The sequence below is a fragment of the Mirounga leonina genome, unplaced genomic scaffold (assembly GCF_011800145.1).
Source record: "Mirounga leonina isolate KUSES-001 unplaced genomic scaffold, KU_Mleo_1.0 Mir_126, whole genome shotgun sequence".
NCBI classification, from domain to species: Eukaryota; Metazoa; Chordata; class Mammalia; order Carnivora; family Phocidae; genus Mirounga; species Mirounga leonina.
In genome coordinates, this window is record NW_023270314.1 from 23171647 (window position 1) to 23192072 (window position 20426).

Sequence of the window (20426 nt, forward strand, 5' to 3'; positions counted from 1 at the left end):
AATCTCCCATCTTAAAGTCTTTAGCATTTTTACACCTACAAAATGCCTTTTTTCCATATAAGGTAGCATATTCACAGGTTTTGGGGATTAGGGCATGGACATCTTTGGGGAACCATTATTCTTCCTGCCATACTGATTTGTCAAAAAATAATATGGAATTCATAAAATTTCTAATTAAAGTGCAATTCATAATTTTTAATAACATCAAAAAATAATGACTTAACTATTCATCCCTAGAATTTAAAAAAAATGGCAAATTAAACCCAATGAAAATGGGAGGAAATAACAAAGAAAACATCAGAGATTAATGAAACAAAATACATGTATAGAAGAGAGTATTAGTGGAGCCAACAGTGATTCTTTGAAAAGAATTAAAATTTGGCAATACTCTACCAAGATATACTCAGAAAATAAAGTGAATAATATTCTAAAAAAGATAATGAATAATAAATAACAAAAATAAAAAGTAAATAAAAGGTATCTCCCTTCAGGTATTCCAATAAAAAAAGAATAAGCATCAAATGAAGATAACAATATGATGAATAAAATTTTAAAACCCTGAGGAAAAAAATAAAACTTTCTAAGGCTGACTCAAGAAGAAAAAGATAATTGAATTAGACAATTTTTTAAAGAATGAATCAGTAGTCAAAAGAAATCCCCCCAAAATATAGAACCAGATGTCTTCACCAGAAATTTCTACCAAACAATTAAAAACAAATACACACACGTAATCAAATTTTTCACAAACTGTCTTTGTGTGTAAATAATGGAAGAGATGTTAGTATTACAAAATTATTTTATCAAGCTGAATCACTTTTGAGACCTAATTCCAATAAATTCTGTACTAGGAAGGAATATTACAAATTTTATTCTTAAACATCAACGTAAAGATCCAAAATTAGCTATTGGGAAAAATAATTCAGTAATGCATAAAAATGATAACATAAAATGATCCAATTTGACATTAGAAAACCAGTCAATGTAATTTACCATTTTAAGAGATTAAACGTAGGAAATCATGATATCTTTTCATTAAGTGCACACAAAGAGTTTGATTGTATTTCAGTCATTCTTTATAAAAACTCTCAGCAAACAATCTACTGATTATAATCATCTATTGCTATTATCTATCGCTGTGTCGCAAAGTACCTCAATACTTAGAACAGTAATAAACATTGATTACCTCACAATTTCCGTGGTTTCGGAATTCAGTTTATCTGGGAAGTTTTGGCGCAAAGCCATTAATTAGGTTGCACTCAAGATATGCTCCCACTTGTACGTGGGATCTAAAAAAGCTAAGCTCATGGAAATCGAGTAGAATGGTGGTTGCCAGGGGCAGAGGGAGGGTGGGGTGGGGAGGGAAGATGTTGGTAAAAGGGTATAAACTTCCAGTTATGAGGTGGAATAGGTTCTGGAGAGCTAATGGTGACTATAGTCAACAATATTGTATTATATACTCGAAAGTTGCTGAGAAAGTAAATCTTAAATGTTCTCATCACATGCACACAAAGAAGGCAATTATGTGTGGCGATGGAGGTGTTAACTAACTCTCCTGTAGTAATCATTTCACAAACTATACGGGTATCAAATCATCACATTGTACACCTTAAACTTGCACAATGTTATATGTCAGTTATATCTTAGTAAAGCTGGAAAAAAAGATTTCGGCTAAGACTGCAGCCATCTGAGACTGGGTTGGGATAGCTGATCGGCTTCTCGATGGCTAACATGCATTGCTATTTAGTTGGTTGCGACTGTTGGCAACTTGCCGTGTAAATCTTTCCATAGGGCTGCTCTGAGTTCTCATGACATATCAGCTGGCCTCTCCAAGAACAGTGATTCTAAAGAGCAAGATGCAAGACCCAATATCTTCTTTTTAATTTAATCTTTGTATTTTTTTAACAAGAGCTTTTATTATTGATGTATATTTGACAATTAAGAATTGTATATTTTTAAGGCATACAATTTGATGATTTGATATACATATAGGTTGTGAAATAATCGCCACATTCAAACTAATAAACATATCCATCCCTTTTTTTTTTTTTAAAAGATTTTATTTATTTATTTGACAGAGAGAGAGACAGCAAGAGAGGGAACACAAGCAGGGGGGAGAGGGAGAAGCAGGCTTCCCGCCCAGCAGGGAGCCCGATGCGGGGCTCAATCCCAGGACCCTGAGATCATGACCTGAGCCGAAGGCAGACGCTTAACTGACTGAGCCACCCAGGCGCCCCTATCCATCCCTTTTTTGCAAAACTTGTAGATCACCCATTGCCCGTTGTTTCTGCAATGTAGGAAGGAACTACACAAGGACCTGAACAGCAGGAGATGGGGATTATTGGGGGCTATTTTGGAGGGTGGTTACTACAAAAGGCAGCTTTCTTAATTTAATTTAATAAAGTGTATCTACTTAAAAAAAAAAGCTAAGGGAATCAAAAGACTTGACATGAAATCTTGGAATATTTTTCTGTGTGATGCAGTAAGGTTAAGTTAAAAAACACCAAAAGATAAAAAGGTTAGAGTGAAGGAAAAATTGATATTATTTGCAGAAAATAGTATATGTATAATTCTAGACACTTTGGCTTTTCATTATATGTCTCTCCATGGAGATATGGATATATGGGCATACCTTGATCATTTTGCTTTGCTTTATTGCACTTTGCAGATACTGCATTATTTTTATTTATTTATTTATTTTTTTGAGAGAGAGTGAGTGGGGAGTGGGGAGAGGGAGAGAGATAATCTTAAGCAGGCTTCACACCCAGTGTGGAGCCTGATGCGGGGCTCAGTCCCACAAACCTGAGATCATGACCTGAACCAAAATCAAGAGTAAGGCACTTAACCAACTACACCACCCAGGTGCCCCTGCATTTTTTTTTTTTTTTTTTTTACAAATTGAAGGTTTGTGGCAACCCTGCATTGAGCGAGTCTGTCAGTGTCATTTTTCCAACAGCATTTGCTCCTTTATGTCTCTGTGTCACATTTTGGTAATTCTCAAAATATTTCAAACTTTTTTCATTATTATTACATTATGGTGATCTGTGATCAGTGATTACTACTTGCTGAAAGCTTGGATGATGGTTAGTATATTTTAGCAATAAAGTATTTTTTAATTAAGGTACATACATTATTTTTCTAGGCATAATGTTTTTGCACACTTAATAGACTACAATATAGTATAAACATAACTTTTATAGGCACTGTCAAACCAAAATTTATTTGACTTATGTTATTGCAACATTCACTTTCTTATGGTGGCCTGGAACCAAGCCCCGCAATATCTCCAAGGTATGCCTATAAATGTATCTGTGTCTGATAGATATAGATAATTAACAAAGAATATAATGTACACAACTCAGATTTTCAGTTCAGTTATTTTTTGATAATCTTATATAAGTACACACACACACACACACAAAAGAAAATACTAAATTCTTCCAGAGTTTCCTCATGGCTTTTATAGTCAATTTCCCTCCCCCTAAGGCAACCAGTTTCTGATTTCTATCATCATAGATTTTTGTTTGGTACTCTAAAAGTTCCAGTAAATTGGATCACATAGTGAATGGGATTTTGAGTCTGCATGCTTTCACTCAACTAAATGTTCATCATGAGGGTGAGTGAGTCAGTTGTTCATTCTATCTTTAGTGGTATTATATGAGTAAACCAAAATCTGTTTATTCGCTTGTTAATGAGCATTGGGCTTGTTTCTAAGTTAGAGTATGATGGCTTTTTATAAACATTCATGCACATTTCTTTTTGCATATTGTATATTTTATATTTATTTTCTTTCTTCTTGGGTAAACATCTAAGAGTGGAATTTCTGGGTGAAAGGGTCATAGTATGTTTAAACTTATAAGGAACTATCAAACCATTCTGCAATGGTTATAAATTTATGAGAATCCCAATTTTTCACATTCTCAGCACCATTTGATTTTTAGTGTTTTTTTATTATAGTCAAATAGTTCTTTGAAGATGAAGGGAATAACCAGAATGAGTGGAGACACTCTTTCATAGGTCTTTCATTTCCTTTTCTCCCAACCTCACAATGTTTATTTACACAATTTCTACCATCTATTTCACCACAATTTATACAGAAGAGAGAGCAGAGGCCATCAAAAGGAATGAAATCTTGCCATTTGCAATGACGTGAATGGAACTGGAGTGTATCATGCTGAGCGAAATAAGTCAATCAGAGAAAGACATGTATCATATGACCTCACTGATATGAGGAATTTTTAATCTCAGGAAACAAACTGAGGGTTGCTGGAGTGGTGGGGGGTGGGAGTGATGGGGTGGCTGGGTGATAGACATTGGGGAGGGTATGTGCTATGGTGAGCGCTGTGAATTGTATAAGACTGTTGAATCACAGACCTGTACCTCTGAAACAAATAATACATTATATGTTAAAAAAAAAAAAAAAGAAGAAGAAGAAGAAATGAAGAAGATAGCAGGAAGGGAAAAATGAAGGGGGGGAATCGGAGGGGGAGATGAACCATGATATACTATGGACTCTGAGAAACAAACTGGGTTCTAGAGGGGAGGGGTGTGGGGGGATGGGTTAGCCTGGTGATGGGTATTTAAGAGGGCACATATTGAATGGAGCACTGGGTGTTATACGCAAACAATGAATCATGGAACACTACATCAAAAACTAATGATGTAATGTATGGTGATTAGCATAACGTAATAATAAAATAATAATAAAAAATAATAATTTAAAAATAATAATAAAAAAATAAAGGTTTGAAGTTAGAAGAAACTAAAAAATTTTAAAAAAATAAAAGAAAGGAAAAATATTATATATATATGTATATATATATATATATATATGGACAGCCTGACCTCAAAGCCCAACTCCACACCTTTGTACCTATAATACCTTGGGAAATTATTTAAGAAGTCTGTTTTTAAGTTTCCTGCTGTCTGTAATGAGGATACCGACACTAATTCAGAGAATGGTCATAAAAATTAAATGAGGTTGGGGTGCCTGGGTGGCTCAGTCGTTAAGCGTCTGCCTTCAGCTCAGGTCATGATCCCAGGGTCCTGGGATCAAGCCCCGCATCGGGCTATCTGCTCAGCAGGAAGCCTGCTTCTCCCTCTCCCACTCCCCCAGCTTGTGTTCCCTCTCTCGCTGTGTCTCTCTTTGTCAAATAAATAAAATCTTAAAAAAAAAAAAATTAAATGAGGTAATATATATAAATTGTCAAACACGTATCTTGCAAATGGTAAACACAAAATATTAGCTACTATTATTGGCCATTTATCATCATCATTGACATTATTATTAAAAGATTATTATAACTGGATTATTTATTTTTTGGGTGTCAAGTTTGATAAGTTCCTTATAGATTTTGGATACAAAACCTTTATCAGATATGTCATTTGCAAATATCTCCTCCCATTCAGAAGGTTGCTTTTTAGTTTTTTGATTGTTTCCTTTGCTGTGCAGAAACTTTTTATTTTGGTGAAGTTCCAATAGTTTTTTGTTTGTTTGTTTGTTTGTTTTGCCTTTTGCTTTTGTTTCCTTTGCCTCAGGAGATGTGTCTAGTAAAAAGTTGCTACAGCTGGAAACACCTGGGTGGATCAGTGGATTAAGCATCTGATTTCGGCTCATGATCTCAGGGTCCTGGGATCGAGCCCCACATCAGGCTCCCTGCTCCTCTCCCTCTGCTCCTCCCCCCTGCTTGTTCTCTCTCTCTTTCTCAGATGAATAAATAAAATCTTAAAAAAAAAAAAGTTGCTACAGCTAATGTCAAAGAGGTTGTTGCCTGTGTTCTCCTCTGAGATTTTGATGGTTTCCTGTTTCACATTTAGGTCTTTCATCCATTTTGAATTTATTTTCATGTGTGGTGTAAGAAAGTGGTCCAGTTTTATTCCTCGGCATGTTGTTTTATCTTAATACTGTTGCCAGGGGTGAGTTAATCTTTATCTCAAATCAAACATTGTAAGTACTAGAAGCACCGATCTCACTATGATAAATGTTTGTTTGTAATTGTTCTACCCTGAGATGTTCATAGTTTTCTAAGTTAATACTTTAATTCAAAAATTAAAATAAAGTTTATACCACTTTATTTCCCAAATGAGGGAGGAAGAGTTTTATTTCAGATGGTTCCTTTACACCACATATTAAAGAGGCTCATGATTTTTCATCTTAAAAACACAATGAATAACAATAATAAATAATCTTATCCTGCCCTCTGTTCTTCTCCAGGTATCACCCTGTCTTTCTCCTAGTTTTCATGACCAAACTTCCGCAACATGTTGCTCCCATTGGTTTCTTTCATTTCTTAATTTCTATTTACTCATAAATAACTCAGTCTGGTTCATGCTCTTAGCTGTCTTTGCTTTGCTGTGCAGAAACTTTTTTATCTCATGTAGTCCGACTTGTTTATTTTTGCTTTTCTTGCCTGTGCTTTCAGTGTCATATCCAAAAAATTATTGCTAAGACCAATGTCAAAGAGGGATATTATTCAGCCATAAAAAAGAAGGAAATCCTGACATTTATGACAAGATGGATGGACATGGAGGGCATTATGCTAAGTGAAATAAGCCAGAAATGGAAGGACAAATACTATATGATCTCAGTTATGTGGACTCTAAAAAAATTGAACTCATAGGAACAGAGAGTAGAATGAATGGGAGAAATGAAGAAATGTTGGTCAAAGGGTACAAGCTTTCAGTTATAAGATGAATAAGTTCTGGGGGTCTAATGTATAGCATGATGACTATAGTTAATAATACTGTATTGTATACTTGAACTTTGCTAACAGCATATCCTAAGCATTCTCATCACACACAAAATGATAACAATGTGTGGTAATGTATGTTTTCATTATCCTAATTGTGGTAAGTATTTCATAATGTATATTCATATGTAATTGTCATATCGTATACTTAAATATATGCAATTTTGTTTGTCAATTATATCTCCATAAAACTGGAAAAACAAAATAAGAAGAAAATGTGTTAGGTTTGAAGAATGAGGATCCTTGAGAATGAAAGAGTTTTTACACTTCCTGAGTACATTGCAAAAAACACATTTTTCACAGTTTTGACAAATTGTTTTACTTAGTTGCATTAAACTTTTGGAATTCCTTGATCAGGCCTATTTATTTATGTTGTTAATTTCAACACCAATAATAAACAAAGCGAAAACCATCTGTGGTGTTTATAGAGCCTTCTTTGGAGCCCTGCACTGTGTCTATATCACAGAGATCTGGACAGTCACTGTCCATTTGAGGAGTTAAAGATTACTACAGTCAATATTCATAAATCCAATAATTATTTCAATTGCATGATGGAAATCCACTAGAAACTTCTTTTTTTACACATTGAGACATAAGTGATGTAATCTCTGGAAAATGTGTTCAAAAAATGAAAACCAGGGGCACATGGGTGTCTCAGTCGGATAAGTGTCTGCCTTTGACTCAGGTCTCGATCTCGGGGTCCCGGATGAAGCCCCGCATTGGGCTCCACGCTCAGCAGGGAGCCTGCTTCTCTCTCCCTCTGCCTCTCCCCCAGCTTGCTCTCTCTCTCTCTTTCTCTCAAATAAATAAATAAAATCTTTTGATGTACTGTATGGGGATTAACATAACAATAAAAAATTTTTTAAAAGAAAAAAAAATAAATAAAATCTTTAAAAAAATGAAAATCAAATTTACATCGAATGTGCATTGTTGTATTTCTGAAGAAATCCCTCTTGAGAGAAATCTAATTAACCTGCGCAGTAAATGCAATCCCTATAGTCTTTAGTCAGAATAAAAATACTGCCTATTCCATGACCAATTTGGAATTGTAGAAGGTCTAGAAGCCCAACAAGGAAAAGAAAATTCACCTTGTGAATAGGTATGTTCTCCTATTCATAATTTCCTGTAAAATTATCCTGAAGTTGTGGAGAGGAGATTCCATTAGTTTTGGTTTCCATGGATTTTAGCTGCCTAATCATTGGCTTATTCTTTTCAAATCTAAATGAGTAAAAATACGTATGAAATTAAATAGATAAATGGCTGGAAATATACTCCCTTCCAAATCCTTAACTGTGGCTTTAAGAAAAGCATGGAATTTAGAACCTGAATATAGCATGATTATATTTTACTCCTTGCACTTCAGTTTTATGTAACTTCTTTACAATTAGAATACCTTTTTATAATACTTACCTAAAACCCCGTGTATAAGGTTAGAATATCAGTAAGATAAAAACAAAACAAAACAAAAAAGATTCTGTAACTTAAAGCCTTTGTTTTCTTTAAATTTCTGTGAAAATACCATAAGATCTAGAACTCAAAATCAGGAAGAAATACTGCATCCCTTTTAACTGGGCGTTTATTTAGAAAGATTTAACAAAAGGAACCCAAATCACTAGGTTCTCATGTAAGACCACAGATCCTAGGAAAGCTCCTTCTCTAAGGTTTGATAGACAACCATGCTAAGTGACTGGATTCCTTCAGTATCATCTGTCCTCTCTGTTGTCGCCACAGATGTCTGGCTCTGCGCCAACAGTGAGTGGAAATCAGTCCGTCTGTACCACATTCACATTTGTAGCTTTTTCCTCTCTAGCAGAGTTACAGCCTGTGCTCTTTGTTGTGTTCTTAGTCATTTACTTGTTTACTGTGGGAGGAAACCTCATCATCATCTCCCTGATCTGGGTCATCCCTTCCCTGCACACTCCCATGTATTTCTTCCTGGTTAACCTCTCTTTTCTGGAGATCTGCTACATTACCAGTGTGGTGCCTCGGATGCTAGTGGACCTGCTGGTGGCGACCAACACCCTAAGTGTGGGTGGCTGTGCAGCTCAGATGTACATATTTGCCATCTTGGGACTGACAGAATGCTGCCTGCCAGCAGCCATGGCTTATGACCTCTTTGTAGCTATTTGTTACCCACTGCATTATACTCTCCTGATGGGTCCTTGCGTGTGTTTGAAATTGGCTGCAGCATCTTGGACAACTGGGGTGGTGGTGGAGTCAACCCAGATCACCTTTATCTTCAGTCTGCCCTTCTGTGGAACAGGAAAGATTCATCACTTTTTTTGTGACGTCATGCTTGTAGGGAAACTGGCTTGTGTTGATACCTCCCACATTGAGACTGTGATGCTCGCTGTCTCCGTGCTCTTCATTATGACTCCCTATTTGCTCATCCTGTGCTCCTACCTGCGAATTCTTGTAACCATCGTGAGAATCCCCTCAGCAACTGGCAGACGCAAAGCTTTCTCCACCTGTTCATCTCATATCCTGGTTGTTTCTCTGTTCTATGGCACTGCCTTGTTCACTTATCTTCAACCAAAGACTGCACACATTCCAGAAACAGACAAAGCAACTGCACTCATGTACACAGTGGTCATACCTGCTCTGAATCCTGTTATCTATACCTTGCAGAACAAGGAAGTAAAGGAAGCCTTTCAAAGGGTAACACAGAGGACTCCTCTTAGACAAATGGCCTAAACTGGCCATAGTAGATGAAACTTACACAAATAGAAAAGTTACCTGACGTTTTATGATCCTTCTACCAATATACATTGTCCTTAAAGTATTTGTTGCATCCAACTGGGAAATGTACAAAAAATTGTACATTTTTCTTTTTCTTTTCTTTTTTTAAGATTTTATTTATTTATTTGACAGAAAGACACAGCGAGAGAAAGAATACAAGCAGGGGGAGTGTGAGAGGGAGAAGCAGGCCTCCCCACTGAGCAGGGAGCCCGATGCGGGGCTCGATCCCAGGACCCTGGGATCATGACCTGAGCCGAAGGCAGATGCTTAATGACTGAGCCACCCAGGTGCCCCAATATTGTACATTTTTCAAAGCGTTTAAGCAAAAGACAACTATGCTGTAGGATCTTTAAATTATTTATCTTTCATTCAATCAATAAATTACCAAGCATTTCTTGTGTCCTGGACACTATTCATTTTTTCCTTCTCCGTTGGTACTAAGATTAAGGTTCGTATCCCTTACACCATTTTACTGAGGAACATGAAATATTCTTGTGGGAAAAAGTTAAACATGAATAGGAAGTAATCAGTACACTTTTGGTGTCAAATACATGCAATTAGAATTTAAGTTCTTAAGTGGCGTATGCTTCCTTAATCACTTAGCTCTCTATACTTAATAATCATGCATCTTAAATAATCAACTGTTAATAAATACTGGTGAGAGATATACACTATAACACAACTCTAAGTATTTAAACTACCCAAGTGTTTAAAGTGTCTAACTTGTAAATCTGATGGGATCCTGATTCTTTATCCAAAACTAGATTCTTCCTTTGCTCTTATTCACTTAGTGTTTGGTTTTTCATATGAATGAAGTTTTAGAGAAATTTCTCCTTATGTGACATTCACTCTTGTTACTCCCATTGTAAACCTTTTTTAAATGTATGGGTTTGAATAGAATTTCCTTTAAAGACCGCCCATTTTTTCTAGGTAATTAACTATGATATATTTTTTAATTTTTTATTGTTATGTTAATCACCATACATTACATCATTAGTTTTAGATGTAAAACTATTATATTTTTGATCCCCAAATAATGAAGAACAAGACTTCCATAACAGATTAAACTAAATAACTTTTAAACAAATACTGGTTTCTTTTGGCAACTTTGGAGAGTGAGGCGACCAAAAAATTTAAATGTTCAGTGATATTTTGTAGAAATTAGGGTTAACTTTTGATTTTTATCTTAACGTTGTTACCCCAGAGTCAAATCTTAATACCAGTGCAAGTAATTTATTTGGAAGGGACTCAGAAGTGGGAAAATGACACAGGAAGGGAAGAAAGCCACTAAATTGTCTGTTAATATGTCAGGCACCATAAAAGGCCACTAAAATTTATTCTTATGGGGAAAATAATGTAAAACACAATCCTAAAATGTATTGCTACATAGGTCTGTATACATATACACTTATTATCATAAATCATTGATTGAGGGTTGATCCTAAGGAGTGATCACTCTGACACTATTACTTCACTCTTAACTCTAGCAGACTACTGGAAATGCCCTGAGAAACAGTGATCTAGATTTGTGGCATCTGGAATGTGTCTGGCATTGGATCTTAAAATGGCAAAGTTGAAGGGATGTAAGAGGTGACACTGTCAGTGAAAGTTACAAGTTTATTCTACAGAAGTATTTGAGATACTTGTGATAGTTAAAAGAGGTAAAATATATGTATGAATTGGTATGAATATAAAATAAGAATATTTCAATAATTGTTTTTCTTTCATTTTCTGACTCTGTTTGGAGAATGGTAGCTTCTCGAAGACCAGTACTAGAGCTATATATCACACAGACAAGAGAAAAATATAACTCTTGTCACATCAATCCCTTCTTATCATAGGTTAACATCCACTTCAACAATTGATTTAGTTTTTTTAGAACTCTAAAATTGGTCTCTTCTTCAGAATAGCCTTCACAAATATAAATTTAACATTTTAAATTAATCAACAGATGAAAGACTATAGATACACGTCCCAAGAACATATTTACATAGTTGTGTTTAAGTGTGACTATTTTCCAAAATTATCCAACAAAAATTTCCCACGATTCATTACTTAAACTGAATATAATTAGTCACTTTTACTATTTCTTTTTCTATTTGTATCCATTTAGTGCCATGAGTGAAAAACAAAACATACAATAAGCTATTATTTAAGTATTTGCTCATCAGAGCATCCACCATTATAAATATTTTAAAATATTTTATACAGGGTAATGTGACACCCCTTCTTTTGCATTTAGGTTTAAATATCCTAATTATCTTAAAAATAAGAAGAAAATCCATCTTTTTAGTGGGCTGAACAATAGTTTCAGGCCCCTTTTGTATCCTACCACTACTGTTGTTTTGGATATGCAGGCTCATGGACTAGAAGGACTTGAGGAACTCCTTCATGTATCTTCCAATGTAAAACATCCCTTTTGTAATAAACATAAATGAGACTGAGATTTTGTCTATGGAATTCTGTTCAAATACACTACACCTTTTAATATGTTTATCATAATGCAATAACAGAAGAACAAACTATTTTCTTTTTGGTAGCGTTTATGGTGTGTGGTGATAGTGAGTAAAATGTTATTAAAAATCACCTAGCTCATGTCCTGACACTGAGTAGCCATGCAATAATAGTTGCTATTAACTTTATTAATAATTGATAAGCTTTTATAAAAGTCACTGTATTGTAAATTGTTTTGAGACATTCTTTTGTACCCAGAAATTGATTTTTCTGCAAAAGATTTTATTGTATTTGTGAGTCTACTTCCAGGCATAGTTTAGTGTTCCACTTGCCCTGACTTCTCATACTCAAGTAAATCAATTAATTAAAATAGCATTGCGAAGTAAGTTAAGTCCTATGGACATAAATACATACGTTTCAGCTTTCGTGTACTGAGAAATGATGTTTTCATGCCTTAATATTTATTTTGATTATTTAATCATACTGTTCTCTAATAGTAAATCTCCAATATTCTTATCATTGATGTTTAAGAAAGGCCAAGAACAGAATACTTCAAGGGGACAGAAAGTGAAGCAGCTAAATTTGATTACCAAGAATTCACTTCACATTGCAGGATGTAATAAAACTGATACCCATATCATGAGTCACTGGTCCTCTCAGTTACCTTACGTTCACTATTTTGGGAAAAGGATTATATAATGTGCATGCACGCGCGCGTGCGTGTGTGTATATTTGCTGAGGTGATGATAAAAATATGACACTGTTATGTAAGTTGTTTCCTACTTATCTTATTTTTAAATTGTGGTTGTCTTCCCCAACCCCTGCCATTTTCCTGTCTTCCTTTGTATTGAATACACAATATATTGTTTTGCTCAGGTTTATCATTGTAATCAAATTATCACCCAGATCCAAAGTTTTAGAATAATGATGATCAGAACCTGGATGTTTATCAATAGAATTACAACTGGAAAGGATTCAGCTGGATATTTTCAACTCAGAAACTAAACATCACTGCAAGTAGAAGCTGAACAAATATATTTATCTCCTGTGTCTGAACAACATGAACATGTGTTCTCTCCTGTTGAGAAGTATTTGTGGTTGTACACGGGATACTGTGGTAACCTCAGGTGAGAGAAAGTTCAGAAGAGGAGAATGACTGAAGGCTTTACAGGCACTCGGTAACAGAGCCTCGCCCCCTTCAAAGCTTTCTCTTCGTTGTGTCTAAGACACATAACATATACCTCACATACGCACTCCCCACCCCAACACCAGTCCAACAGCTGCCAGTCACCACAGGGTGTCTGATCTCTTATATTGTGTTGCTCTCATTTTCAAATCCTCACTGCCCTGCCAAACCACTTAGAGAGGCTTTACTGTTGCTATCTATTCCCAAACTATTAAGAAATCTATCCATGTTTGCACAAAAGTAATGTTTCTCAACCTCCAGTTCCCCGGAATTTCAGAATGACACTGAATTTTCAGGAAAAAAGATGAAAGAAATCTCTTTACCAAACTTGTGTAGCATTTTATTTCTTGAACTCAAAGCAGTTTATCCCCAAGTCGAAAGTTTATAGAATATTTTCCACACATGCCACAAAAGATAAATCAATACTGACTGTTGGTTTAGAAAAATGAGGAGATACTTCAAAAAGCAACCTCACAAATTACCCTATTGTAGAATGAATGGAAGTAAAAGGATGTGTGTAGATCCTGCATTTAAGTAAGAAAAAGTTATGGACACGAATTCGATGTTTTCCAGTACATGCCTACTTCTCTGAGACTGGCCCAGCTCTTAGCTTCCCCATGTTAAGACAACTTGATGTCACTTCCATAGCCAAAATGGATTTTTTTTTAAAGATTTTATTTATTTATTTGAGAGAGAGATAGAAAGACAGAGAGAACACGAGCAGGGGGAAGGGTAGAGGAAGAGGGAGAAGCAGACTCCCCACTGAGCGGGGAGCCCTATGTGGGGCTCAAACCCAGGACCTCGGGATTATGACCTGAGCCAAAGGCAGACACTTAACCAACTGAGGCACACAGGTGCCCCGCCAAAACTGATTTTTAAGTACCAAAAATCTTTAGCCAGTACCTTTACAGATCTCCAAAATGATAAAACCTGATATTATAATTATTATCCTATGTTTTTAAGATATTAAAGCATACTTAAAATCATGTAATAAAGTTCATATTATATTCACTGGAACCTATTGTTTTAAATATGTGATTGACATGGAGTGGAGTTTTTTCCATTTGTTTAGCAATTTCAGATGGGGACAAAGCTGAAGGCAAGAGGAACTTTAAATTCTAAAGAAGACTATAAATGAGCCAATAATAATTGGTTTTATTAAAAAGGTAGAAAGTCACCCCAGCCACCTCCCTATATAGAAGGAAGGCAGAGGGGAATATGAGGCGATTGGAACTGTTGCACTTGTAAAACTGTCACATTCATGAGATTTTTCTTCTACTTCTCACACTACATGGGAAGCGAGGAGTTGCAAGTACACCAAATTATATTTAGGGTGCCTTGGAGAGAATCATTTGTAGGAAACAGCGTACCTCTTAAAAGGTGAAACTGGACCATAGTTTTTCATTTGGATGCTTGCTGAGAGGGGCCACCTGTGCAGCTGAGTGAAGCCTCAAAGGACAAAATGTTGAAGATAGGTTTTGTTCTTATCTGCTGGAGTTTGGGGGATTGTGTGAACATAAAGGTGAGAACCATTTCTCGTCCAATTAATAGTGTAATTTGGAGGTTCACCGTAGGAATATTTAAAGGCAGAGTTTGACAGGAATGAAATAGAGAGTACTTGAAAAAACCAAACAGCGTAGGTACCAATCTAACAAAATATGTGTATGATCTATGTGAGGAAAAGTACAAAACTCTGATGGAAGAAATCAAAGAAGAACTAAAAAATGGAAACATAATTGCCTTGTATATATCAGCAACAGAACTATATTGTTAACTACATCCTATCACTGCCTGGGCCTCATCCAGTGAAGACATTTGCCCTTTTCCTCTCTCTCATCCCTGACTTGTCAACCCCGGGTCTAATTCCTTTGAATTAAAGGAGATGAAAGATTTAGAATTCCAATTAACTAAACGTTAATAACTAAAAGATATCTGAAAGTTATAGAAACTGACAGAGATAGTTCAGGAATACAAAAGGGGAAATAAAAACAGCAAGGTTAAACAGTGATTGGAAAAAGTTACAACTATTTCCTAGTTGTGTCCCTAAAGATTTGAGGATTCTATTATAAATGTTTTGTATCATTACATGAAAGTCATTTACACATAGTATGTGTGTCGTATTCTGGCTTAAGTGGATCAGAATGACTAGAATCATCTATCCTCATATTATTTCCCAAGTAGAAGAATTTACCAAAAACAACGAACACCTTATTAATGTTAAATTGGTAATCTCCTTTATAAGTAATATGCTGATCTGTAAAGTAATAAAATAAAATGTTCATAGAACTTATTCACTTTAGGGTGCCTGGGTGGCTCAGTCCTTAAGCGTCTGCCTTTGCCTCAGGTCATGATCCCAGGGTCCTGGGATTAGGCCCCCTGCTCAGTGGGGAGTCTGCTTCTCCCTCTCCCTCAGCCTCTCTCCTCTGCTCATGCTCTCTCTTAAATGAATAAAAATCTTGGGGCTCCTGGGTGGCTCAGTCATTGGGCGTCTGCCTTGGGCTCAGGTCATGATCCCTGGGTCCTGGGATCGAGCTCTGCATCGGGCGGGAAGCCTGCTCGGCGGGAAGCCTGCTTCTCCGTCTCCCACTCCCCCTGCTTGTGTTCCTGCTCTCGCTGTGTCCCTCTCTGTCAAATAAATAAATAAGATCTTAAAAAAGAACTTATTCACTTTATTTTCGGAGTTCTTCCTCTTTCAGTACTCTTTTACAGTTTTAGTAAGAAAGTCTCAAATGCATACGAGAAATATTAAACAAACTTTACTTTGTAGAAGGAGACGCCGGTCATGCTGAGAGCACACACCAGGAAACATCTCTGTTAGAAGATTCTGCCCTTTCAGAGCAATGGAAAACAGACAAAAACAGGCATTGGGCATACTTGAAACTGTAAAAATGTGGTTGGAGGAAAGAAATCTATTCTAAATACATTTCATTATGCTTTTGTTCTTACATTCTTTATTAAACCTAATGTGTAGGAGGCATTTTTTGAATTTTTAATCTCCTTAGCAACCATTTCCCTTTGCCTTATTTCCCATTGCAGAAACACATCTTCCCAACTCTCAAACTACATGTTAGCTCCACAGAACACAGCTGGACATGTGCCCAAGCCTCATAGAAGACAGTGGCTCAAAGTCCGATGACTCAGTAAGGTCCCATCCAACTAACTTTTGAGGTTTTACTTAAGCAAACAAGAAAGTGATATTTTTTCCACTGGACTTGAACTTGGAAATATATACCTCTGGAGCTTCTGAGGACTATAGCACAAGGAAAGAGCATAATTTGGTTGTAATGTCAATGAGAGGAAAACACTGCCTAGAGCTGCACAAATCTTGAGTCAGGACCACTTACAGACTACCCTTAATAATGCACTGCAATGTTCTATTGCATGAGATAATAATGCCCTCCTCCCTTTTTTTAAATCATTCTTGCATTATCCTGAGATGAGGTATTCCTTACCAGTAACTGAAAAATCCTCAATAATTCAAGTCTTTTTAAGTTATGTTCTAGAAACTTAAACATGGCTATGTTTTTTAGTCCATCTTTTTACTCTTCTAGAAAAGATTAGTTATTGCTATCCATTCTAGTTTGACATATCTTTATATGGTTAAAATGTTCAATGGTTTTCCCTACAAATTTCATGAACTGAAATACATTTCAATAATTCCATTATTTATTCAAACAAACCTAGCATGCACATATCCTTTAAGATTAATCCAGAATGATGCAAAATTTATTCAATAAATATCATTCAAATATTGTAGAATAAACAGTTCAGAGTCATCCGTTTGTTTGGCAGGATTTTAATTTTATGAGGTTTTTCTATTTTCCTCAGAAGGAAAGGGTTGAACAAATTATACAATGCAAAAGTAATCTTTGTGACCAGATCGACTGACTCGAGAAATTTCTCAGATACAGGAACCAAAGTATATGGTTAGTGTCCAGGCTCTTTCCAAAGATAGAAATACATACACTGTCATGTTTTAATTTCTGAATTTTTTAAAATAATGCTTAAGTAAGACAAAAATGTCTTCTCAATTTCTGTATACAGTTGCCACGAGGAAAAAGCAGATGCCAAATATTTGTTAGTAATTATTGATTGATCTGACAACATTGATTAATCTGATAACAAAGATAATACCCCAGAATAAGATTTTGTATACTTAAAAATTTTCATCAAGTTATACATCTTCAGTATAAACAATATGCCAATTCAAGTTACCAACTACTGAATAAATGCCTTATAAAAAAGGAAATGACACATAACCATATTCATACTCTTAAAGAAATTCATTTTTTTTTTTACTGTGCAGGATTAGGATGTGCAGGATTAGGATGGTGACTTGCCATTTGAAAAGCTCCCAAGTAGTGCCATCTGATGGCCATAATTTGTAGTGATTGTGTCTGAATGTATGTCACACCTGGACATTTTTACACTTAAAATCTGATACTTTGTGACATATTAGCTCTCAAGACATATGCAATTTTATTAAAATTATTACATTGGTTACAATTATTTAAAATTTACCCAAAGAAATATGATCATTCCCTCTTTTGCTCCCTCACTCTGTTTTATGCATATAAGAACATATTACATATGACTCATTTTTTGACACCTAACTCTATTATCCTCTAAAGCATACATAACTCCCTGCCATCTCTCTTCATAATAACTTAGAAGCTGCTTGAGAGGAGAGATAGCTACTGTCATGCCCATCAATGATTTTCATAGTTTTCAATCCTACAAGTTCAAAGATTATATTTCCATCCTTCATAGAGGACCTACAAAGCACTAACTAATATTTTAAATAAATAAATGATTGAGTATTTTGTCCAATTCTAAGTGTTACCATATTTGCAAGACTCAGATGAAGTAATAGAGCAAGTTCCTAGGGGTGGACAGAATTGCTATGTTTAGCCATGACAAGGCTGGACTCAGTCCTTAAGGAAGATGAATATTATACAAGAAGACAAAGTCATTATCGTTACACATTTAAAGGACTTTTACAAAAGGCTTGATTTATTTTCAAAGATGGAAAGCATAGAATTTAAAACAACGGGAGGAAGTCACAGGACAGCACCTTTCTGCTCAGTATAAAGAAAATCTTACCAAGAAGCGGAGGTTTTTGAAAATGAAATCAACTGCCTTCAAAAATATGAAATCCTCAGTTGACAAATATATTGAAGTGTATCTTAATTGGTTATTGGTTTAGGAAGCATAGAGAAAGAAAGGATTCATTTTGAATTTTATTAGATTAAATTTTTTAAGGCACTTCTTTGACATAAGAAAACGCAACACATTTTGCATTTGAAAGTATTAAACACTAAAAGAGGGTGCCTAAAATTTAAAATCTCCATTGTCTTCCTCTTCCCTCACCCTCATCCTCTATCTTTAGGTAGATTATGGTTTCCAATCTTTCAGAGAATTCTTTATATGCATGAATGCTGTAAGATAGACAACTAAAATTAAATATTTCTTTAAGAATAATTTCTGTTCCATAATCATCTGGTAACCTATCATTAAATTCTTATTTAACTAAAAACAATAACAAGCATTCTATCCACTTCAGGGAAAAGCTTTAAAATTTTTTTAAAGATTTATTATTTTAGAGAGAAAGAGAGGGAGAGAGAGCAGGGGGAGGGGCAGAGAAGAGGGAGAGAGTCTTTTTTTTTCAAAGAATTTATTTATTCATTTGAGAGAGAGCTAGAGAGAGCATGACGGGGGAGGGGGAGAGAGAGAAGCAGACTCCCTGCTCAGCAGGGAGTCTGATGTGGGGTTTGATCCCAGGACCTCAGGATCAAGCCAGCTGAAGGCAGATGCTTAACCAGCTGAGCAACCCAGGCGCCCCAAGGGAGAGAGAGTCTTTTGTTTTTATGTTATGTTAATCCCCATACATTACATCATTAGTTTTTGATGTGGTGTTCCATGATTCATTGTTTGCGTACAACACCCAGTGCTCCCTTCACTACGGACCCTCTTTAATACCCATCACCAGGCTAACCCATCCCCCCACCCCCCACCCCTCTAGAACCCTCAGTTTGTTTCTCAGAGTCCACAGTCTCTCATGGTTCGTCTTGCCCTCCAATTTCCCCCCCTTCATTCTTCCCTTCTGCTATCGTCTTCTTCTTTTTTTTAAACATATAATGTATTATTTGTTTCAGAGGTACAGGTCTGTGATTCAACAGTCTTACACAATTCACAGCGCTCACCATAGCACATACCCTCCCCAATGTCTATCACCCAGCCACCCCATCCCTCCCACCCCCCACCACTCCAGCAACCCTCAGTTTGTTTCCTGAGATTAAGAATTCCTCATATCAGTGAGATCATATGATACATGTCTTTCTCTGATTGACTTATTTCGCTCAGCATAATACCCTCCTTTCCATCCATGTCATTGCAAATGGCAAGATCTCATTCCGTTTGATGGCTACATAGTATTCCATTGTGTATATATACCACTTCTTCTTTATCCATTCATCTGTCGATGGACATCTTGGCTCTTTCCATATTTTGGCTATTGTGGACATTGCTGCTATAAACATCGGGGTGCACGTACCCCTTCGGATCCCTACATTTGTATCTTTGGGGTAAATACCAGTAGTGCAATTGCTGGATTGTATGGTAGCTCTATTTTCAACTTTTTGAGGACCCTCCATGCAGTTTTCCAGAGTGGCTGCACCAGCTTGCATTCCCACCAACAGTGTAGGAGGGTTTCCCTGTCTCCGCATCCCCGCCAACATCTGTCATTTCCTGACTTGTTAATTTTAGCCATTCTGACTAGTGTGAGGTGGTATCTCATTGAGGTTTTGATTTGGATTTCCCTGATGCCGAGCAATGTTGAGCACTTTTTCATGTGTCTGTTGGCCATTTGGATGTCTTCTTTGGAGAAATGTCTGTTCATGTCTTCTGCCCATTTCTTGATTGGATTCTTTGTTCTTTGGGTGTTGAGTTTGATCAGTTCTTATAGATTTTGGATACTAACCCTTTATCTGATAAGTCATTTGCAAATATCTTCTCCCATTCTGTCGGTTGTCTTTTGGTTTTGTGGACTGTTTCTTTTGCTGTGCAAAAGCTTTTTATCTTGAAGTCCCAAGAGTTCATTTTTGCCCTTGGTTCTCTTGCCTTTGGCGACGTTTCTAGGAAGAAGTTGCTGTGGCTGAGGTCGAAGAGGTGCTGCCTGTGTTCTCCTTTAGGATGTTGATGGACTCCTGTCTCACATGGAGGTCTTTCAACCATTTGGAGTCTATTTTTGTGTGTGGAGTAAGGAAATGGTCCATTTTCATTCTTCTGCATGTGGCTGCCCA

At 36.1% G+C, this 20426-nt stretch overlaps 1 protein-coding gene across 1 annotated transcript; it reads left to right on the forward strand.

Moving 5' to 3' along the window:
- The first annotated feature begins 8477 nt into the window (after window positions 1–8477).
- Window positions 8478–9440, forward strand: LOC118009000 (olfactory receptor 10C1). The gene has a single exon (XM_035002893.1). It carries the CDS (start codon window positions 8478–8480, stop codon window positions 9438–9440), a length of 963 nt encoding a protein of 320 aa, XP_034858784.1.
- Window positions 9441–20426: the final 10986 nt, after the last annotated feature.